Source organism: Lepidochelys kempii, chromosome 8 (assembly GCF_965140265.1).
Source record: "Lepidochelys kempii isolate rLepKem1 chromosome 8, rLepKem1.hap2, whole genome shotgun sequence".
NCBI classification, from domain to species: domain Eukaryota; kingdom Metazoa; phylum Chordata; order Testudines; family Cheloniidae; genus Lepidochelys; species Lepidochelys kempii.
In genome coordinates, this window is record NC_133263.1 from 56,560,157 (window position 1) to 56,584,447 (window position 24,291).

General features: G+C 45.4%; 1 protein-coding gene across 1 annotated transcript in view; it reads left to right on the forward strand.

Annotated features, from left to right (window-relative positions):
- HMCN1 (hemicentin 1) overlaps positions 1 to 24,291 on the forward strand; it is a 327,054-nt gene that overhangs the window by 47,528 nt on the left and 255,235 nt on the right. Inside the window, exons 2-4 of the mRNA XM_073356688.1 lie at positions 5,642 to 5,712; positions 21,792 to 21,950; positions 22,715 to 22,837. Of these exons, the coding sequence (XP_073212789.1) occupies positions 5,642 to 5,712; positions 21,792 to 21,950; positions 22,715 to 22,837 (353 nt within the window). The remainder of the gene's footprint in view (positions 1 to 5,641; positions 5,713 to 21,791; positions 21,951 to 22,714; positions 22,838 to 24,291) is intronic.

Sequence of the window (24,291 nt, forward strand, 5' to 3'; positions counted from 1 at the left end):
CCCCCTTAGCTTCACAAATATTATTCAGTATATAGCAGGCCTCTATGACCATGGGAATATTTTCCTCACTGAGGTCTAACTTGCCATAAAGGCAATGCCAGTGAGCCTTTAATTTGACAAACACGCATTCAGTGCTCATTCTGCACCTGCTCAGCTATTGTTGAAGTGCTCCTTGCCGCTGTCTAGGTTTCCCGTGTAAGGCTTCATGGGAGTAAGAAGTACACTGGGCTCCCAGGATCACTATGGACAATTCAGTATCCTGCATTAGTACCTTCTGGTCTGCAAAGAAAGTCCCTGCTTTCAGTTTTCAGTATAGGCCCATGTTCATGAAGATGCATGTGGCATGCACCTTCTCTGACCACCCAGCATTAATATCAGTGAAATGACCCTGGTATCCACAAGCACATGTAATACCATGGAAAAGTACTCCTTTCTTATTGATGTACTCTGTCAGAAGATGGTCTGGGGCCAAAATTGGGATATGCATGCCATCTATTGCCCTGCTGCAGTTAGGGAATCACATTGCCGCAAAGCCAGCCACTATTTCACACACATTTTCAAGACTCACAGTCCTTTATAGCAGGATGTGATTAATGGCCCTGCACACTTGCATGAATGCAATGCCTACAGTGACTCCAAACCGATTCATTACTGACTCGTAGCAGTCTGGACTTGTTAGCTTCCACACAGCAGTTGCCATATGTTTCTCCACCGAGAGGGCAGCTCTCATTTTGGTGTGCTTGTGCCACAGGGTGGGGGTGAGCTCCACAAACAGTTCCAGGAAGGTGGCTTTGCACTTCCGAAAGGTCTGCAGCCACTACTCCTCATCCCAGACATGCGTAACAACGCGATCTCACCACTCAGTGCTTGTTTCCTGAGTCCAAAAGCGATGGTCCACTGTGTGCAGCTGCTCTGTGAATGCCAAAAATAATCTGGAATTTTCTTTCCATGGCACGCAGGAGGACAGGCACCATGGATTCCTATTCAGATTTGAAGGTCATATAATACTGTATGATCAGCTGCATTGTGTTCCTAACACTGATCACAACACTAGAGAGCAGTGCAGGATCCATGGTTTCAGGAAGAGATGGCAGACAAACAGTATACAGGGGCTGTTGAAAAAGGGCGTGAAACGTAGTCGGAAGACCATGGAATGATGGGACAGAAAATACTGCAATGTGGGACGTTGAGCCTGCTCCCATGATGCACTGCAATCCACTCCGCTTCCTCACAACTCCTAGCTGCAGAAGGTGGTGAGTTGCACTGTGGGATAGCTACCCACAGTGCACTGCTCTCTCCACTGATGCTAGAGTGCCAACTGTGGATGCACTCCACCAACACAAGGAATGTTGTGTGAATATGCACAAGCGATATAATTATAGCAGTTTATGATCACTGGCATAACTTGCATTGACTTAACTTTGTATTGTAGACATAGCCTCAGTTGTGGAGTGTGGGGAGAGAAAAGCATCAGAGTAATGAAGAATGGAGGAAACCTCCATAATGAATGAAATCCCAGCTTTGCCAGTGTAGGTGCCTAAAGTTAGTCCCTTTAATCTATATTTAAGCACCTGAATGTATGCATTCACATTAGAAAATTTTCTAGCTTCCCTTCACCTCGGAAGCAATTTAACACCCAGAAAATGAAATCAAATATGGCTTTTGCTGTACTCCAATGATCTGTTTGCAGGTTCCATGACATTTTAACATGAATTAAACCTAAAGCAGCAGCTGTTCAGTTGAAGGCATGCAACTTGTTTGGAAGTTGTGTGTGTGTGTGTGTTTTTACTGTGATTTCATGCACTACTATGGCAGTTGAGCATGCAGATAAACTGGTAATTAGATGTATTAGTTGGTCACTTATTTGGGTGCAATTACTACTACTCTATAGAAATTAGGCACATAAATACAACATTTATGCATACACATTTCTGAAAATCAGGCACTAAAAGGTATTTTGATTACTAATTTATTATTTGTATTCTCATAGTGCCTAGAAACCCCAGTCAAGGACTAGAACCCCACAGTGCTAGGTGCTATATACACTCAGGACAAAAGGTCCATGCCCCAAAAAGCTTACAGTCTAAGTATAAGACAAGCAGATGGATAGAGAAAGATGGGAGAGTACAAGGAAACAATGTGACAAGATTGTCTCAATAGAAAAGATACTGAGTGAGGAAGGAATAGAACACTCAAGCTGAGTGAACAGTTTGATGGGGGAAAATGTTATGTTCTACTTTTTGGGGGGATGGAGGTGGTGGATTTACTTGTGGGGGATCAGCTGAATGGAAAGAAAAGCAGGGCAAGGGGGACAGGGCAGGGGTGGAGAGGGTTGGAGCAAACAGTCAATCAGTGAAGGGCAGTGAAAGTCCAAGAATATTATATAGTTGTATGTGACCAGAGATTTCTGCTTTGGCTGCTTCTGTCCCTGTCTGCTGCAGTGTCTGGCTGGGCGCTCTCTGCAGTTTTTCCCCAAGTGCATATGGTGATATCTTGTGTAATTTAATTCCATAAAGTATTTTGTATAGTGTTTATGAAGTCTGATATACAAGATAAAGTTGTATTGTGTTGCATGGTAACTGTTACCAAGAATGCCCCTTACATTCCTTCCAGCACTGTGGCAGGGTATTAAGGCCAAGTCAGCTCTCTGTGCCTTTTAGTGACACAGTTGTGCCGCTACAGCTGTGCCACTAAGAGGCACACAGTGTAGCCACTTTTTGTTGGCAGCATAGAGCTCTCCTGCCGAGAAAAAAAAACTTCCACCCCCAACAAGTGGCAGTAGCTTTGTCAGCAGGAGAGCTCTCCCGCCAACAAAGTGCTGTTCACACTGGCACTTTTCGTTGGTAAAATTTTTGTCGTTCGGCGTGTGTGTGTGGTTTTTTTTACACCCCTGAATGACACAAGTTTCACCGACGAAAATCCAGTGTAGACAAAGCCTGAGAGTCATGCGTAGTGCCTCTGAAATGGAGAGAGTACCTCTTCATCATTATCAGTGTTCACTATATCTAGCACTTGTCTTTTGTTTTATTACTCTCTGGTTTAGCAATAACATGGCAATTTCATTGACTCTGACACAGGCAGCGTACGCATGTGCTAAACTTCTAAGAGTGATTAAAATTAATGTTTACTGTATATTGACAACTTCACCATCTTGAGTTAAAATCCAAATTAATTATTCTGTGAAGAAGCTTGAATCCCATTTTTTTCCTCTCTCAAGCTTGTTATGGAATTTCAGTCCCGGTTGCCAGTATGCAATAATGGGAAATGACCTTATGGACGAAAATTATGAATGTAGCCACCCTGTCAATGTTTGTATGTCCAGCAGGTATGAGATGCAAGTAATTGGAGTGGAACTGCTCCACTTATCTGGTGGGGAAAAAAATCAACCATAAAATCAAGATGAAAACTAATTGTACAGATATTTGTCTTTTTTTGGTGTTCACTTTCAAAGACAGGAGTCCACTCCCTGTTTAAAACTGGGCAAGATCTTCACTTGGTTTAAATTGGCTATTGTGATTTAAATCAGCTAAGGATCTGGCTCCATGTCTCCAATAGTGAGTTTCTAGATCTCTTTTTGATAAGCAGAGAAAATATTTTCAAAAGCACTTACTGCTCTGGGATTTAAAAGTCTAGTTCGTAGAGTGGATGAAGAAATAAATGAGCTGGTGGTTACTGTATGCATGCATGCGCATATATAATATGCCACACATTGCCTATATTAAGAACAATGGTTGTCAATGGATAGACCTCAACCTAAGCAGTTTGGAAACAACTTGCAGGCATATGCTTTTAAAGAAGCTGAAAGGAAGAAGAGGAAATGAGCCGGTGAGTGAATGTGAGGCAGGATTAGGGTGGGAAAAGGGGAAACAAAATTACTCAAAGAAGAACAGTGTTCTTAAAATCAACAGCTTTTTAATGAACATGTTAAATAGTTTAACAAACAGCATTTATGGATAAATGGCTCAAATCAAAGCCATAATAAAAGTCTTAAGGCATCTATAAGATCATAACACTAGGAAATATTTTGTGTGATCTCTCTGATGACCTTTGTAAACCAAGTGAAAACTACACAGTGCCAGGCGTTCATAAACACAGCCCCAAAATAAACCCTTGTGTGTGATCATACTAGATTGCAGCCACGGTTGCTGCTGAAAGTGCTATCAAGTGAAGCTTTGTCTGGATGGTTTGAAAGGAAAAAATATCAAGATTACATGGATATTAAATGCTCACTCAAGGCTTGTCCACACATGAAAGGTAATCTGGAATAAGGTAGGGTGTGGATTTAAAGTGGATTAACTATTAACTTCATATGTGGATGCTTTTATTCCAGATTAAGAGCATCCAACTAATTGGGAATAGTTAATCAGGAATAGCTATTATATATCCCCATTTAGAAAAGCTCTAACTTGTAGCAAGGATGGGAAATAAATGTGGACACTCGTGAAAACATTTTGCTATAAGCAAACTGGATGATGATTTGGAGGACATCAGGAGGGAATGGATGGCTTGGGGGCAGGGTGTTAATTATTTAAATATTTAAGGTGATATTTAAACTTGCCAGTATGAATAGAGCCCTGTGATTACTGAAAGTTATTTCCTGGTGGTTTGATGGCCAGTTGAGTTGAATTTGATGATGCTCAGGTTGGTTGTCAGTGGACACATGCCTACACCACAAAACCCAGAATTGGAATTGATTTCTAGTTTATGCTTTTGCTGGCAGTTTTTTGCTCTGAGAGACCAGGGAGTGACCAGGCATGGAGGCTGACCTATGTACTCCTTTCTAGAAGGGAGATGTCCTTCAGGCCTGGCCTGGCCCTTGAGGTACATTTGTGTAACATTGGTGGGAGAAGCTTGCTGATCTGTTCTGTGGCTAAAGGACTTCAGTTTCCTCACGCTCAGCCACACAACTACATCTGAAACAAACTCATATTAATTTCTGGTGCAACCACTTCCCCCTTCCCAATCACCAGGAGTAATACAAATATGGGGCAAAAGAAAACAGCAGTGCATGTATGTGAGAGAGATAGACACATACAGACAGGTCAGTGTATATGTATGTGTTTAAGACACATGGAACTAAGAATAATATTTGTACAAAATTATCAGAGTTGTTTTTAATTATTCAAGACTGGTAGACTTAAAATCAGACCCACCTTCTCTGTAAATCAGCTGCCCTCTGTTGCACATAACCCCTCAACTCTCCTTTAACATAGTCATTTAAATGGCTATCCTTTCCCAAGTGCTAATATGCAAAGTGCTTAGTGTCAAAAATTAGTAATTGAAAGCTGTAGTATTTTGCTTTACCTGGAGCTGGCTGGCTGCAGAAAGGGAAGCATGCTTCACTGTCAAAAGGTGTGGTATAGTAGTGCATATGTTCCCCAAGCATGCTGGGGATGGGAAAGATAATGCCCAATACCGGTCAGTGCCTTGAAATAGTATTCTGCTCTTTTGTCATTAAATACAATGTTATTGCTTTTCTTTATTTAAAAAAAACAACAACAACCAAAAAACAAAAATGCTTTTAAAACTACCAGATTGTATGACTGAAATGATGGACTCTCAGGGGAACTGTAATTTTATAGTCTTTGGGATTTTACTGCAATCTCATTACACAATTTGAATTTTTTTCTTTTCATTCCAGAAATTGGCCCAGTAACAATTACCACAGATTCCAAGAAATTTCAGTATGAACTCCGGGAACTTTATGTTCAGGTGAGTAACTTACCTGTTCTGTATACGGTACTTGCTATGGTCCTTATTTCCTTAGACTTCTTTCTCACTTGTTGTTTCTACTAGAGGCCCTAGTCAGGCCCTATTACGCTAGCTGACCTGCGGGCATAATTGACACCCATGTGACTTTTTCTACAGCAGGGTGACTAAACTTACTGATCTTGTTCAACAATATAAAATACTAGAACAAGTTGGAAAATTCTGAGAATTATTTTGTAATTTTTTTTTTACTGATTCTATCAGCTGGTTTCAGAGTAGCAGCCGTGTTAATCTGTATTCGCAAAAAGAAAAGGAGTAGTTGTAGCACCTTAGAGACTAACCAATTTATTTGAGCATAAGCTTTTGTGAGCTACAGCTCACTTCATCGGATGCATGAAGTGGAAAATACAGTGAGGAGATTTATGTACACACAGACCATGAAAAAATGGGTGTTTATCATACACATTGTAAGGAGAGTGATCACTTAAGATGAGCTATTACCAGCAGGAGAGTGGGGTGGGGGGGAGAGAAAACCTTTTGAAGTGATAATCAAGGTGGGCCATTTCCAGCACATTTCCAGGAGTTAACAAGAACGTCTGAGGAACAGTGGGTGGGTAGAAGGGGGGAATAAACAAGGGGAAATAGTTTTACTTTATATAATGACTCAACCACTCCCAGTCTCTATTCAAGCCTAAGTTAATTGTATCCAATTTGCAAATTAATTCCAATTCAGCTGGTTGAAACACTGCAAATAATTTGTTGAAATTTTTCAATTTTCTATATTTGGGAAAAATTTGTCTGCAGTGTTGAAACATTTCAGCCAGCTCTACAAAATATCTAATTCAATTAATATACATATCCAAAGGTTGTGTGACATCATCCACCAGAGTACCACCTGAAACAGGCTGATTAAAGGTAAATTTTCCATCAGATTGACACAGTTCTTGAAGCACTCTGTCATCGTGCAAATCTCCTAAGTTGTGTCTTTAGCTGTGCTCATGAGTGAGATGGCGCAGAGTGGGAATCACCTTCGGGCCTGATTCGGGTCTTACACTGATGTAAATCATCAAGAGTAACTCCTTTGCAGTCAGTGGAATTACATTGGTTTAAAGGTGCTGTAAATGAGATCAGAATTGGGCCACTACGTGAAGGATTTGGATGGGCTGCCATTAGGGCACATCTTCACTGGCAACGTTAAAGTGCTGCTGTGGCACCAGCCCACCTCCACGAGGGGAATAGCTACCAGTGCTGTGAGCGCGGCTCCCAGCACGGGTGCACTCTCTATGCTGGCACTTTACAGCTCTGAAACTTGCAGCGCTCAGGTGGGTGTTTTTTCACACCCCGAGTGAGAAAGTTGCAGCATTGTAAAGTGCCAGTGTAGACAAGCCCTTAGTCAAATAAGACCTGGTCTATTTCCTCTTTAAAACAATGGAAAAATTCCCGTGCCAGATTGGGGCAGTGTTTGGAAGTTCAATCCTTCCCTTCTTAGAGTATTGCCTGAGTGACAGCTTGTCTACATTTACAGCGCTGCAGCAGCACAGCTGCGTTGCTGTAGCACTTAGTGAAGATCCCACCTACACCGGTGGGAGAGCTGCTTCTGTCGGCATAGGTACTCCACCTCCCCGAGGAACGGTAGGGCTTCTGCCATCAACACAGTGCTGTCTACATTGGAGATTAGGTCAGTGTAACTACACTGCTCTGGGGTGTGGATTTTCCACGCTTGAGCAATGTTGTTATACCGAGGTAAGTTCCCAGTGTAGACCAAGCCTTAGTAGTGTGGGACCGGGGCAGGTCTACACTGCAAAATTAAGTCATTGACGTACAGCTACCACAGTAATTGAATTGGTTTTATTCGTCCACACTACGCTCCTTGTGTTGATGGTCAGAGTCCTCACCGGAAGCACTTACACTGATTTAACTGCCAGTGTGTGGTATTATGGCAGAATTTCTGAAAGGCAGCAACCGTCGATGTAAGCAACACAGTGTCAACGCTGCTTAACAACATTGACTTGAGCGCTATGCATCTCATGGAGGTGGACTATTAATGACCTAACAACATTGACTTGAGCGCTATGCATCTCATGGAGGTGGAGTTGTTATTAAGTCAGTGTAGTGGGAAAATTACTTCGGTGGGAGCTGCATGTTAGTGTAGATGCTCACAGAGTTAGGTTGATGTAAGCTGCTGTACATTGACTTAACTCTGTACTGGAGACTAGGTCTAGATCTTCTGTGGCTGAAGAGCAGATCTGGCTTAGAAAACTAGCATTAGGATGAATCCTTTTAATAAAAAGCTACTTGTAAATGGGTGGTGCTCATTTGTGTAACATAATGAATACAATTTAAAATGTAGCAGAAAATTCTAAACTAGAAATTCAGAGAAAACAACAATATATTTTGAATAATAAAACCCAACAACCCTGTTTTGACATTTGGCTTAAAGTTGTAGTTTAAAAATGGCTGCCATTCTCAAGTTTGTTTTTCATAACTGGCATAGAGAAAAATAACTTGAAAAACTGTGCTGTTTTCTAGATTAAAAGAAGCCAAAAGCAAATCATAGAATCATAGAATATAAGGGTTGGAAGGGACCTCAGGAGGTCATCTAGTCCAACCCCCTGCTCAAAGCAGGATCAATCCCCAATTAAATCATCCCAGCCAGGGCTTTGTCAAGTCTGACCCTAAAAACTTCTAAGGAAGGAGATTCTACCACCTCCCTAGGTAACGCATTCCAGTGTTTCACCACCCTCCTAGTGAAAAAGTTTTTCCTAATATCCATCCTAAACCTCCCCCACTGCAACTTGAGACCATTACTCCTTGTCCTGTCCTCTTCTACCACTGAGAATAGTCTAGAACCATCCTCTCTGGAACCACCTCTCAGGTAGTTGAAAGCAGCTATCAAATCCCCCCCTCATTCTTCTCTCCTGCAGACTAAACAATCCCAGTTCCCTCAGCCTCTCCTCATAAGTCATGTATTCCAGACCCCTAATCATTTTTGTTGCCCTTCACTGGACTCTCTCCAATTTATCCACATCCTTCTTGTAGTGTGGGGCCCAAAACTGGACACAGTACTCCAGATGAGGCCTCACCAATGTCGAATAGAGGGGAACGATCACGTCCCTCGATCTGCTCGCTATGCCCCTACTTATACATCCCAAAATGCCATTGGCCTTCTTGGCAACAAGGGCACACTGCTGACTCATATCCAGCTTCTCGTCCACTGTCACCCAAGGTCCTTTTCCGCAGAACTGCTGCCTACCCATTCGGTCCCTAGTCTGTAGCTGTGCATTGGGTTCTTCCGGATTAAGTGCAGGACCCTGCACTTATCCTTATTGAACCTCATCAGATTTCTTTTGGCCCAATCCTCCAATTTGTCTAGGTCCCTCTGTATCCTATCCCTGCCCTCCAGCGTATCTACCACTCCTCCTAGTTTAGTATCATCCGCAAATTTGCTGAGAGTGCAATCCACACCATCCTCCAGATCATTTATGAAGATATTGAACAAAACCGGCCCCAGGACCGACCCCTGGGGCACTCCACTTGACACCGGCTGCCAACTAGACATGGAGCCATTGATCACTACCCGTTGAACCCGACAATCTAGCCACCTTTCTACCCACCTTATAGTGCATTCATCCAGCCCATACTTCTTTAACTTACTGACAAGAATACTGTGGGAGACTGTGTCAAAAGCTTTGCTAAACTCAAGAAACAATACATCCACTGCTTTCCCTTCATCCACAGAACCAGTAATCTCATCATAGAAGGCGATTAGATTAGTCAGGCATGACCTTCCCTTGGTGAATCCATGCTGACTGCTCCTGATCACTTTCCTCTCATGTAAGTGCTTCAGGATTGATTCTCTGAGGACCTGCTCCATGATTTTTCCGGGGACTGAGGTGAGGCTGACTGGCCTGTAGTTCCCAAGATCCTCCTCCTTCCCTTTTTTAAAGATGGGCACTACATTAGCCTTTTTCCAGTCATCTGGGACTTCCCCCGTTCGCCACGAGTTTTCAAAGATAATGGCCAATGGCTCTGCAATCACAGCCGCCAATTCCTTTAGCACTCTCGGATGCAACTCGTCCGGCCCCATGGACTTGTGCACGTCCAGCTTTTCTAAATAGTCCCTAACCACCTTTATCTCCACAGAGGGCTGGCCATCTACTCCCCATGTTGTGATGCCCAGCGCAGCAGTCTGGGAGCTGACCTTGTTAGTGAAGACAGAGGCAAAAAAAGCATTGAGTACATTAGCTTTTTCCACATCCTCTGTTACTAGGTTGCCTCCCTCATTCAGTAAGGGGCCCACACTTTCCTTGGCTTTCTTCTTGTTGCCAACATACCTGAAGAAATCCTTCTTGTTACTCTTGACATCTCTTGCTAGCTGCAGCTCCAGGTGCGATTTGGCCCTCCTGATTTCATTCCTACATGCCCGAGCATTATTTTTATACTCTTCCCTGGTCATATGTCCAACCTTCCACTTCTTGTAAGCTTCTTTTTTATGTTTAAGATCTGCTAGGATTTCACCGTTAAGCCAAGCTGGTCGCCTGCCATATTTACTATTCTTTCGACTCATCGGGATGGTTTGTCCCTGTAACCTCAACAGGGATTCCTTGAAATACAGCCAGCTCTCCTGGACTCCTTTCCCCTTCATGTTAGTCCCCCAGGGGATCCTACCCATCTGTTCCATGAGGGAGTCGAAGTCTGCTTTCCTGAAGTCCAGGGTCCGTATCCTGCTGCTTACCTTTCTTCCCTTTGTCAGGATCCTGAACTCAACCAACTCATGGTCACTGCCTCCCAGATTCCCATCCACTTTTGCTTCCCCCACTAATTCTTCCCGGTTTGTGAGCAGCAGGTCAAGAAAAGCTCCCCCCCAGTTGGCTCCTCTAGCACTTGCACCAGGAAATTGTCCCCTACGCTTTCCAAAAACTTCCTGGATTATCTATGCACCGCTGTATTGCTCTCCCAGCAGATATCAGGAAGATTAAAGTCACCCATGAGAACCAGGGTGTGCGATCCAGTAGCTTCTGCGAGTTGCCGGAAGAAAGCCTCATCCACCTCATCCCCCTGGTCTGGTGGTCTATAGCAGACTCCCACTACTACATCACTCTTGTTGCTCACACTTCTAAACTTAATCCAGAGACACTCAGGTTTTTCTGCAGTTTCGTACCAGAGCTCTGAGCAGTCATACTGCTCCCTTACATACAGTGCTACTCCCCCACCTTTTCTGCCCTGCCTGTCCTTCCTGAACAGCTTATATCCATCCATGACAGTACTCCAGTCATGTGAGTTATCCCACCAAGTCTCTGTTATTCCAATCACGTCATAATTCCTTGACGTGTTTGCAAATAATTTGCAGATCAGATGAAGCTTGTAATAAATGTTCAGCAAAGTCTTAGTTCCAAACAACTTGTTTAAAAATTACTGTAAAGTTCTATTTAAGTTATGATTTATTTATTTTTTAATTCTAGCCAATGGCATATTGTTTTAATAACTTCATATTCAAACTGTGGGCATTTAAATAAGTTAATATAAGTACACAAAATACATCAATTTGAATGAACTATAACCTTTGAAAGACCAGAAATTTAAAATTTAAAAAGTAATTGGAACTATGTAAATTTTTTTAGGATATTTTGATTAAAACTTCTGGGTTTCTCCCAGAGCAGTGAAGCATTTTCCAACTGCTTGCCATTTGTGTGTTTCCAAGTAAAGCATTTAAGAGACAGAAAATTGAGTTGAAAGAGAAAACTGGAAAAAACAAAAGCAGTTTGAGAAGCAGATCATCTTTACATTGCAACAGGAGAGATTAATGCAGATGGAAAGGATATGGAACAATTATTCTTATTAATCAAAAAGGAGAGAATTCGTGCCAAATATTAAATATTTTAAGGAAGAGCTGATAACTATCAGAACAATTAGACAGTGTAATGAGCTGCCAAGGGAGATAATGAAATTTGTCTTCATTAGACATCATCAAGGCTAAACTTGACATCCATCTAGGAGGGGTCATTTGTGGATAACGAAATCAATCTGTCCACAAAACAAAAGCACAGACTGAATGAGTCGCTAGAAGGGGCGCTTCCAATACAAGCCTAATCCTTAAGCCCTAACTGTTATTATTTATATCCACTGATTTCAGTGGGTCTAATCTTGAGAGTAAGGGTGAGATGACTATTGTCTATATGCTATGTGACAAAGTTCCTCCTCTACCTTGGTGGGTCTTGTGCTTATTGGTGGATTTGCTTGCCTTGGAGCTTCACGGCAGCCCTCAGTTTGGCCGTTTTCGTGAACCCACAGTCCAGGTCAACTCCTCCTGTGTCTGACCAGGAGTTGGGAGGTTTGGGGGGAACCCAGGCCCGCCCTCTACTCTGGGTTCCAGCCCAGGGCCCTGTGGAATGCAGCTTTGTCTAGAATGCCTCCTGGAACAGCTGTGCGATAGCTACAACTCCCTGTGCTACTTCCCCATGGCCTCCTCCCGACACCTTCTTTATCCTCACCATAGGACCTTCCTCCTGGTGTCTGATAATGCTAGTCCTCCAACAGTCCACGTTCTCGCTCCTAGCACCTCTTGCTCCCAGCTCCTTACACACACACACCACAAACTGAAGTGAGCTCCTTTTTAAAACCCAGGTGCCCTGATTAACCTGCCTTAATTGATTCTAGCAGCTTCTCGATTAGAACACCTGCAGCCAATCAGCCTGTCTGTCTTAATTGTCTCCAGAAGGTTCCTGATTGTTTTGGAACCTTCCCTGTTACTGTACCCAGGGAAAAGGGACCTACTTAACCTGGGGCTAATATATCGCCCTTCTATTACTCTCCTGTAGCCCTCTGGCCTGGAGGGAGAAGGAGGGAGAGGGCTGCTGGTACTAGGCCCTGGGCTCTCCCTGCTGCTACTGCTACTGCTGCTCCCCTGGCTGGGCCAGACCACCCCTCCCCCCACCGTTCTCTGCTACCTGGTTGCTGGCCGGCTGCTTGACCCCCCCACCCTCGGGTGCTGCTACTGCTCCAACTGCAGCCCTTTCAGGGGGGGGAGCCTGCTAGCCCGCTCCCCAGAGGGGAGGGGAGTGAGGGACCCCAGCCCCAGCCATTGCTGCTGTGGACACCACCAAAACCCCCTGAGAGGGGTCCTTTCTGCCTGCCTGGACCACCACCTGGACTTCCTGGAGCTGCTGCTGCAGAGTCTGCTAACTGGAGCTGCTGAAGCCCCGAGGAGGAGAAGGAGAGGACCATCTACCAGTGGGGAAGCACCAAGAGACTTTGCAGACCACCGTGGAGGGGGCCTTAAGACTGAGTAACTTTAGAACTGTGCTCTTGAGGTGGGGGTCTTGATTGTGTTTGCAGTGACACAGGGGGTGTGGTGTGGAGCTGCCCCCCGATCCATCTGTGTGTCTCCCAATCCCCACCACTACCACCACCGCTGCCCGCTCTACCACCCCCACTGGCTGTTTACCATCTGCCTCAGCTCCTGCCTCTGGACTCAGCTGCTTGCTTGGCTTGCCACGCCCTGATTCCACCATTTGGGCCAGAAGCAGCAGCCAGCCTAAACAGACCTTGTGCAAGCGCATGTGCCCCCGCCCCCGGACTGCCCACCCCACAGCTTTGCCCTTTTCTACCTGCCCCGTTTGCCACTTGCAGCCCTTTGCCCCAGCCCCCCCCACTAGCTTCAGTTTGTTTGCCTGCCCCGCCCGTTTCCCTCTGCAGCCTTTGTTTGTTCGCACCGCCCCAGCCTCTGAAGCTAGCCCCTTGGTTTTCCTGCCCTAACTCCAGCCCGCTTAGCCCCTTGCTCTGTGCGCTCATGCCCCCTCCCATGCGCTTGTACCACTCCCCATTTTAGTTTAAACCCTCTTCACTGCACCCCCAATGTTGTTGTATCCCCTCAACTCTAATGCAGCTAGAGGAGCCGGAATTCCACCCCGTGTCGGCGACTGACCCCTAACCCCTGTTTTGTTCCCCCATCCAGCCCACCGCTTTTGGTGCCCTCCTCCCCTGCCTGCAGCATAGCGGGGAGGAGTGGTCGACCTGCTTCCCCTTTCCCCTCCTCCTTCTGGTGTTTCCCCTTCCCTCCCTGCTCACAATGGTGGGGGACAAGATGGGTGGGGTCCCTCCAGCAGCCCCAGCTACCCCTCCCCCACCTGCCCCTCCGTCACCCCCCCAAGCCTCTACCTCCGCTGCCATTGCCGAACCACCTGCCATCGCCCCCGCTGGGGTGCCGGCAGCAGCAGGCACCGGGGTGACCTCCGCTGCTGCCACGTCCCTCACCCCCTCAGATGCTGGGGGAGCCCCCCCAGCCAGCGGGAAGGGCCAGGGTAAGAAGAAGGGGAAGGGCCCCACGAAAAAGACCAGGCCCTCCATGGCAGGGGCTACCCCCACTGCCGTGGCCCTACCACCGGCCGCGGTGTCCCTCCCCGCTGTTCCCTCCACCAGCTCTGCGGGTGTCCCTCCCCTGGCCCCCAGGGCATACTCTCAGATGGTGGCAGCCCCCCCGCCTGCCACTACGTCATCTCTTCCGCCCACCGCCTGTGCTACCATCTATAGCGGCCGGGGCCCCTTTCCCACCATGACCAGGAAGCATGGCATCTGTTGCCTCCTGGTGCCTGCCTCACCCCACGTGGAGACCTACGTGCGGGCGTTGGTGAGGGTGGTGGGGTCCACGGCCATTGTGGCAGCCTCCAAAATGTATGGCAAGATCGTCTTCTTCTTAGCATTGGAGGCTGCCACCCAGGAGGCGGTGGAGAAGGGCCTGGTGTGGGGGGGTGTTCGTCCCCCTGGAGTCGCTAGCGGACCTGGGCATCTGCCTGGTCCTGACCTCTGTCCCTCTCTTTCTTCCCAATGCCGCCCTGTTACCTGCCCTCTCCACCCTGGGGAAACCCATCTCCGTGGTCAGCCCTCTCCCATTGGGCTGCAAAGATCCCATCCTCGGTCACGTCCTCTCGTTCAACTGCTGCCGGCGGCATGTGATGGAGAGGCGCTCGAGGGGTCCTTCCTGGTCCCCTACCAGGGGGCCTATTACTGGGTGCACTGCTCCACGGGGGAGGCCAGGTGCTACCTCTGCTGGGCGATGGGGCACGTCCGGAAGGACTGCCCCTTGGCCCGGCAAGGAGGGGCATCCGGGACTCCTGAGCCCCGACAGGGCACCGGCTCCGTCATCGCCGATGCCCCTGGCTTCCTGGTGCCCGAAGCCACCCCTCCTCCTTCCCAGTCCACCACTGCTCCTGCTCGGGCCCAAGGGGCACCTCCTCCACTATGCCCAGACGAGCGGGAGAGCCCTGCTCCCGCTGCTTGCAATCTGGCGGGGCCTGTGGAGCAGGGTCAGCAGGGACACTGCCGGGCATGGGAGAGGGCCCGCCCCAAGGGGAATCTTCCCTCCCTCATGCTGCCCCACCGTTACCCCCCCAAGTCCCTGAGCTATCGCCTCTGCCCCCTGACATGACCCCTGCTAGCCACCCCCTGGATGATGCCATGGAGGGCTGGGCCCTAGTCCAGGGGAAGCAGGGCAAGCAGAAGGCTCGAGCTCTGCTTCTCCCATCCGCTGTGGAGGCCCCCTGGAAGACCAGGAAGGGGGTACCGATGCCAAGCCTTCCGCTTTGCCCACGTGTGTATTCCATCCACCGGTGCTGGCTGGGGAAGATGTCGCAGCACCAGAAGGCAGTATCTCCCCTCCACGGGAGTCCCTCCCCTCCGAGGCCCCCGAGGGAGCCCCTCCTGCCCTGAAACCATCTGAAGCCTCTGTGAGCCCCGAGGTGACCGTCGCATCAGGTGCCGGCGGGGAGAACCCCGGGGTGGCAGAAAGCAATCTCCCATCCATATACGAGGAGATCGAGGCCCTGGGTCTGACCCCGGTCACCCGGGGGAGGACGACCCTATGCCAGTGGGCCTCGATCCGGGCGACCTCACTCCAGCCCCACTTTTCCCATGCTCCCTCCCCTTAACCGTTGCTTCCGCTCCCATGTTCGAGGAGCCCCTGGACTCCTCCATCAACCCGGCCGCAGAAGGCACCCCACTGACAGCCACCGCGCCTGTTCAGGCAACGGCCAGTGCCACGCAGCCGGGACCCGAGCCACCAGGGGCACCCCTCGTTGGTGTGGAGCAATTGACCTCCTTCCCGGGCTGGGGCCCTACAGAAGATAGTCCACCTCCTGATGCCATGGCTGCCAAACCCACCATAGAGCCTGCGCCCGGCATCGCTGAGAGCCCCCTCCCCATCCCCTCAACCCTTGAGCCTGATCGGGAGGTGCCACCATCCAGCTGCTTGGCTTCTGAAGCCCAGAATCTCGCCTCTGCCCCTGCCCCGTCCCTATCCTGTCCACCTCCCGCGATGTTATTGCCGCCCCTGAGGCTGTCTCCTTCCCATTTCCAGTAGATGACCCCCAGGGAGCGGCTTTTGTGTTCACCTGTCCCGACCCACTAGGGGCTGCTATCCTCCCTCTGCTGCCCCCTATTGCCCCAGGGTTCAAGGCGGGCCAAGTGGCGCCAGTCCATCAGGCTCCCCGTTGGGGGTCTGCACCCTGCCTGCCCGTCTCGGTGGGCCACGGGGCTGTACCAAGGGCCCCGTCGGGGAATAACCAGGAGACCGTAACCCCACCCCCGTATGCGCTGCGAGAGGAGTTGCAGGAGTTTTTAGAAGCTGTCCGTGGCTCCCGCAACAAGGTACAGCTTGCGCTCCAGCGATGGGGGGACTTTCATCAAATCCTCTGAGCCACGAGGGCCCTCATGGGGGAGGGTAAAAGGACCGGGAAGCAGGCCGCTGTGACCTACCAGCGGGTCCGCCTCTTCCGTGACTCCTTACTCACCTATGGGGTAGGTCATGGACTGTTGTGCGGCCGCTGTCGGGAGCCGCGAGCATCCCTGCCAGTGAGGATCCCCCCCAAACCCTCCTCATGGCACCTTTCACCATCGCAATATTGAACACCCAGGGCTGTAGGATGGGTCTCCGCAGGTCCTAGGTGCTCTCCTTCCTTCGGGAGGGGGGGTACTCTGTGGCCGCTGAAGACAGCTAGTGATATAACTGTTTGACACGAATAGTTGTTCCTTTATATCTATCTCAGTAAAAATATCACACCCCTTAATGATTATAGGTATTATGGTACAAACACTGTGTGTTGACCAGCCCTTAGAGAAAATAAAATTGATGCAGAAATAATAGATATTATTAGGTTCCAGGAATATCCAGGGGCGCTGGAACAGCAGGGGCCAAGGGGTGATGGCTCTCCCACTTTTGAAAGCGGATGGGCCTGGCCAGTCCACTTTTCGCCACAGGCCCCACAGACCTCTGCCCCTCCTCTTCCCCTGGCCCAGGTAAGAGCAGCCCAGAGAGCTGTGGACCCTCCACTTGCCCTGGGCGGGGGACATAAGGGGCAGGGACAATGGCCAGGGTCTGCTCTTGGGCCCCCCCCCCATCTCGGGCTCTCCGGCCCAACTCTGGCTTCTGGCTTGGCCGGGGGGCAGGGCCTCAGGTGGGAAGAGGAGGGGAGGGGCAGGGCCAGAGCCGGTGTGGAGCCTCGTGTGCCCCCCCACTTTTAGAAAGAATCTGTCGCCCTTGTCGGAAGCATAAAATGCCTGTTGAGTCAGCGTGAAGTGATGGAAATAGCTTCCAAGGGTGGTGGAGAGCTCTTTTTGTTCAGAATATCATTAGGTTGAATCATTGCTGGGTTTCATAGTCTTACTATCCAGTTTTTAGTTTCTCAGACCATTTTGACTTTATGAATTACAACCATGCAGAATACAACTACAGTATTTGTGCCATGTCAAGGATCCTAGAGCATTATGATATCAAAGGTAACTCAATCACTGCTCTTACTCTTCAGCTAATTTGCATGTAACAGTTTCATTGGTTGCGTGAGTAATACTGAACAGATGGTGGATTACTTGGCCTAACTGCCACCTGCACAGATCAACACAAATCTCCCAGCACAACCCTCCAGACACAAATCAACACAACCATCCACCCATAACCACAACCAGCATACACAATAACCCAAAGCACAAATAGCCCCTCACAGTAGCACACACCCCTCATTCACCACCCGCACAAATCTACACAACTTTCCCAGCACAACACAACCTACACACAAATCAACGCAATCCCTCATATAACACAGTCACCACACACAATAACTCCAGACATCACTCTGAAGCCTCCAATGTTTGTTGAGTCAGTGTGAAGCCATGGAAATAACTAAAAAGCACAAGCTCCTTTTGTTTAGACTATCACCAGGTTCAATCATCACTGGGATTCATAGAATCATAGAAAATTAGGGTTGGAAGAGACCTCAGGAGGTCATCTAGTCCAACCCCTTCCTCAAAGGAGGAAGAACCCCAACTCAAAGCAGGACCAACCCCATGTTTGTTACTATCCAGTTTTTAAGATCTCAACCATTTTTGGCTTTTTTACACACCTGACTTTATGAATATGGCAGTGTGACAGCACAGGCTTTCAGCTGCTAATAGTTATAGAAGGAGCCCCTGATTGTGCTTAATGTAGAGCCCAATAGAAAAATTATCACTGTTTTAATTAGAAGAGTCTTTTCTAATGATGTTTCCAGTCAGATTTTGCACACTAAGGGCCAAATTCAGCCCTCCTATAAGTGGGTGCAACTGTATTTGAAGTCAGTGGAGTTATACCAAGGCTAAATTTAGGACTCAGAAATGTGGCTAGTTCAGATAAATTCAGATATTTAATTGGAGTGTCCGGATGCTTATCCAAACTAGACTGAACCAAACAGTAGTTTCCCAGGGAATTTCAGGACGTTACGAAAAGCACTTTTAATTGCAATTTGGAAAAAAAAAATGTGTAAAGGAATTTTTCATTTGGAAAAGTTTGATATGTAAAGCTGCTCTCCTCAATCATTTTTTTTGTAATATGATATACCTTTTGAGAAGGCAGCCCTTTGTGTTTTCTGTTTCCTACTGTACTGGGAACACTGTGTATATAGAGTAACAAAGTAGTTTGACTATTTATATGAAAAATAAACATTAGCATAATAGAACACTTCACTGGTGTGTAACAATACTCTGAGAGATTTTAAGTGTGACTAGCAAGAGGTTTTCCTTAATGGAAGAGGACTATAGGAAGTAACCATTGTCTAGTCTTTGTCTCCACATGTAACACTCAAAGCAGAGTAAAACTATTTCCTCATGTTTATTTCCCCCCCTCAACTGTTCCTCACACCTTCTTGTCAACTGCTGGAAATGGCTTACCTTGATTATCACTACAAAAGGTTTCTCCCTCCTCCCCCACCCCGCTCTCCTGCTGGTAATAGCTCACCTTACCTGATCACTCTTGTTACAGTGTGTATGGTAACACCCATTGTTTCATGTTCTCTGTGTATATAAATCTCCCCACTGTATTTTGCACTGAATGCATCTGATGAAGTGAGCTGTAGCTCATGAAAGCTCATGCTCAAATAAATTTGTTAGTCTCTAAGGTGCCACAAGTACTCTTTTCTTTTTGCGGATACAGACTAACACGGCTGCTACTCTGAAACAAAGCAGAAGAGTCATTTTTGTTGAAGAGGGCACTTAACAACAACAGTTAAAATTAATTGGGATATACTGAGCTATCCTCTAGGATACACAAGCATTGCCAGGATGAATTTCTGACACATGAAAATCAAAAAGGGTTTTTTGAGACTTATTTTTCCCAGTGTTTTGGCTGTCTGCTTTACTGCTTGCTTTTCCCATGAAAGTCAGAAGGGACATTTTGGAGGGCTTTATAACTAGAATTACATTTAAAGAACAGGTGCACTCTTTACACTAGAAGATGATAAAGTATTCCTACTTTGGGAGCGTATATGTAAACAGTTCTTTGAGATTACAACCTTTATAGTTACTAAGGCTATGTGTACACTACGGACCTTACAGTGGTAAAGGGGACCCAGGCTGGCAGAATAGTCTGACTCAGTGGCGTCCCAGCACACCAGGTGACACCCCAGACAGTCACAGTGGTATAAAACTAGGAAGCTGAGACCAGCGGGGGCTGCAGTGTGGAAGTGTGAAGTTACTCTCAAGCCTTAGGCCTGTTCTGCATTAGGAAATTAGGTTGGTAGAGCTATGTGGCTCAGGGGAGTTGTGAAAAATCCAAACCCCTGAGCAGGGTGGATTTGATTTATATCACTGGTCAGGAAGCTCGATTTAATCATACTTTTCTACATAAAAGTGCATTCTTGTTGGTTGTAATAACCTTAATACATATTTTTCATAACTCAGAGATAGATGTATGTTTCATTTTTAGAAGGTATACACTATAAATTTTTAAACAGTAATATATTTTGAAAACTTTTCAGATTAGTTTTACAGCTATATCAGAAAATTAATGATTGTTTGGTTATTTCATTTACCAAAGGTAATTGAAGCAGATATTTATGAAGTCACTGGGAGGTGAACTATCTCCAATTCAACAGGTTAATCATTAATATTTGGGGGATTTTCTTGCCATGCTGTCTTAGGAGGAGAACATCACCAGACAGACATTAAAATTGTTTTATTTAACTAAAACAACAACGTTAAGTATTCTGGATTTTTTTCTTCAACAGCAAACATAATATTTTAACAAAAAAGCATATGTCCCTTGCGTCTCACATTTATCTCCAGATTTCTTCTCCTTGTCCAGATCTATTCTACCGCCAACAATCTTCTGTTCATTGAACTTTTTGAAACTTTGCACTTTTAGAGAGAGATAGGGGATTGACTCTGTGTACACAAATTTGCAGAGGGACAATAGAGTTGAGGTCTGTTATTCCTCACTCTATATATTATTTATTTTATTTTATTTTAAAACATTTTTGCTGTTAACAAGCATGTTACCTTTGGAGACAAATCCACAGTTTGAGAACTGCAAAACTAAGCATTCTGATGGTATCTTCTAGACTGAGCACTGAGTCCCACTGGGTAGATAGAAAAATTAACCTAAATAATCTATACAGAAGCCTGTGGAACCCCATAAGGTTGTGTCCATAATCCATGAACTATTGGAACTCATTTACAAAACTTTTCTTAAATGTTATATGAATATATTGTCTCATACTATAGAATTAGAATTTATAATCCCTATTCCATGATGAGATATTTTTGAGCTATAATGTATCTTAATTAAAACTATCTTTAGATAAAATGCTTTTTGATGAAAAAACATTTTATAAAAAAAAATCCGATTTAAATAAAAATCAATTTTTAAAAAATCATTGATTTTTATCCACCCTGCCCTCTCCCTCCCGCCCCGCCCGTGCAGAGTTCAGTTCAAGGTCTCGCTGTTCTGCTATTCAAAGTCCTCCATAGGATTGTCCTGGCTACCTGAGAGATTACTTCTCCCTTTATGTCCATGACCTCCCAGTACAGCTATGTGCCACTGGAACAATCACATTGTCACCAGTGAGGGAGGCTTGTAACTGCAAGAGACAGAGCTTTCACTGGAGCTGGATCTAAACTACAGATTTCACTCCCACAAGAGATAAGAATGATTGTGAAACTAATCACTTTCAGAACTAAACACAGAACTCATTTCTTTAACTTAGTTCTCTCTTGGTTGTGTGCACGCGTGCATACACATATAAAAACAAACTATAAACCAACTAAGCTATTTCTCCTACTCTCAGTTATCTAGGTGTAAATCTAACCAATGTAGCTAAATCAGATTTTTGCCTGGGTAACTGAGAACAGAACATGGCCCATTGTGTACAATGGCAGGTAGATTCTGGGTGTGGTGGGGGTAGGTAGGAATAGATCAGTCAGTGTGTTATGCATTCCTCATTGTTACTAACACCCCTGCTCAGACACGCTCTTGCAGAGGTGGACATGTACTTACCCTATTTTGTGTAGTTTGCTTGTTAGTTGCATTCTTTATTGCATTTTTTTACAACTTGACCATCAGTGAGAAGTTTTAAAACTAGGCTTACCCCCCCCCCCCGTTTTTTAATAAAGTATTTTTCAAAAACCATGCAATGCTGTGAATAGAATAAAATAAATAAAATGCTAGAAGCTGGAAAAGAAATTGGCCTTGATCTTTCCGAAAAAGAAATCAATTATTATAGCTAACATCCATTTTCCTTTCTTGTGATTGTTTTTTCTTTCTTTCTGTCTCTAATTGTGAATAGGGTGGTGGTGACTGTCCAGAGATGAGCATTGGTGCAATCAAAATTGCTCTAGAAATTTCTCTTCCTGGTTCTTTCATCTATGTATTTACTGATGCACGATCCAAAGATTATAGGCTGACACATGAAGTACTGCAGCTCATTCAGCAGAAGCAGTCACAGGTAAGGAGAAGATTCATATTCTACCATTCCTGTTCATTTACCCATTTACTACTAATGCAGTAGCAGCATCGTCCAGAAAAACTCCTTTCCAGGATATTTGTGGTTTCTTTCTGTAAAAGAAGTCATGCTGTTACCATTCTAACAACTAGTTTTTATTTTGTTGTTTAAAAAAATTAAATTGGTATGACTAATAAAAAATTAACATTAAAGGGACATTAATTAAGGTAATTAGTTAAATACTATAAGATATTCCACTGCCAATATTTGTCTTCTTGGCTCTCTGGTCAATTGCATTGGTGTCTGTGGATTTGTCTGAGAGTTATAATACTGATTACTCTGGGAATAAAAAGTGCTGATATAAGCTATATTATTTCATCCCCACTTGACATGATTTCTGTATGTCTGTTTTCTTCAATCAGCCACTTTCTATCACTCAATCCTGATGGGCTTCGCCTTCCATATGGAACTCCCATTGAAAAAAAAAATCACATTGAAATCATTTGGAGTAGGTACAGAATTCAGCTGTGCTCCAAATCCCCTGCCTGCCTTTTTTTGGGGTGTACATCTCATTTGTACAGAACTCAGAGTAGATTAATCAAAAGTAAAATGGCTGTCCCTCGCACAGAGCAGTGAGAACCTTTCAATTTTTCTGGCATACTTAGCTGTTACGTTTGAGAGTAAGATTTTTCCCATTGAGGTTTGCCATAGGTGCTGATTGACTATATTTTCATTTCCTTTGTATGTTTTTCTTTTTTAAACCCCAGGTTGTATTTGTGCTGACTGGAGACTGTGATGATAGATCACATATTGGTTACAAGGTCTACGAGGAAATTGCCTCAACAAGTTCTGGTCAAATTTTCCATTTGGACAAAAAGCAAGTTAATGAGGTAATTTGTAGTTAATTTTTATGGCTATCTACTATATACAGAGCGATGTAAGGTATGAGCTTCCATTTAATGGCTCTGTATGCTTAATGGTACCAATTCTGGTTCTATTCCAACTCCTTTGTGCTGCCATTGAGGTACAAAGCAGACAGAGAGCTGGTTTAGCCAGCTTCTTGGGAATTTTACATAAGGTGAATTCTGGATGTAGACCTGGTGTATTGACTCTATCCCACGCCTCTGCCAGGCCTCTTAAGGGCCAGATTCTGCCAATTTTAATTATGTTGTTAGGACAGGATGGATTCCTGTGCTTGTGATGAGCTCCACTGACTTCAGCCTGCCTCTGTGGAGCAGCTTTCTGGACTAGAACCTTTGAGCAGTATCTTGCTCATGAGTAATCCCCTTGGTTTACTACTAAGTGAGATGATGGAGCAGATTCTGTTCTAAATAAATGGTTTTTATTATTGCTAATTAGAAGTGCTGGTAACCATAGACTAAAACGAATATTTTCTACAGAACATCCAGTGACTTTCAGGTTCTATATTATTACAAACAGAACTGAAATTTCCCAAATGCATGAGAATTAATTTGATGAAGACAACGTCACATGTTAGTTATTTGGGTAATTGAAATCATCTGTCAATGTTGTAAACATGACCTTGATTTCCTGGTGTACACAACATTCCGTCACTGGCTAGTGATTTTTTTTATTATAAACAAGTAAAATTCAAACAAAAAAGTTTGTTTACTTCACTTTGTCACAATTTTGTCTGATTTCATAAATAATGCTGGTGCACTGCAGTGCGCTGCACTTGGTTTCTCTGGTAGAAATGAGGTTGTATCCCTGTTCAGTTGTTGGCAAAGGGTTAAAAGCAGAGCCAGAGCTAAGCATAAGCAGACTAAGAAATTGCTTCGGGCCCTGAGCAGGTCCAGGGTGCCTCCTATTCGTTTTTATTATCAGAAAGTGCCTGTTTAATTATGGGGAAGCCCCAAAATATTCCTTCTTAGGGCCCCCAATGGGCTAGCACCGGCTCTGGTTAAAAGTAACTAGAAAGACATGGTTTTACATGGTTTTCCCCTTGAAGGGGGGAAGGTATTCCTACCTTCCGACTTTTTAAGGAATAAACCATGTGTGATGTGAGAGAAAAAGAGAGAGAGAGAGAGAGACTGACTGTTAGGACTGTGCACAACTTCTAACTTTAACTTTGCAATTATTTGTGTGTGAAACTTGGAAGTTATCATGCTGCCATTTTTCTTTTTCAGTAAATTTCCACATAAAGCACAACCAAAAACAGTACACATAAGCACCTAAATTCCAAACTATACAAACAGTCCTACAAAGCAAAATATTTCACTTTGTTTTCATCCAGCATAGTAAAATATTTAATACTAAAGCCACTGGTCTCATAGAACTAGCCCAGAATAGAAACTTTTAAAACAAACTTAGTGGAAAACATTAA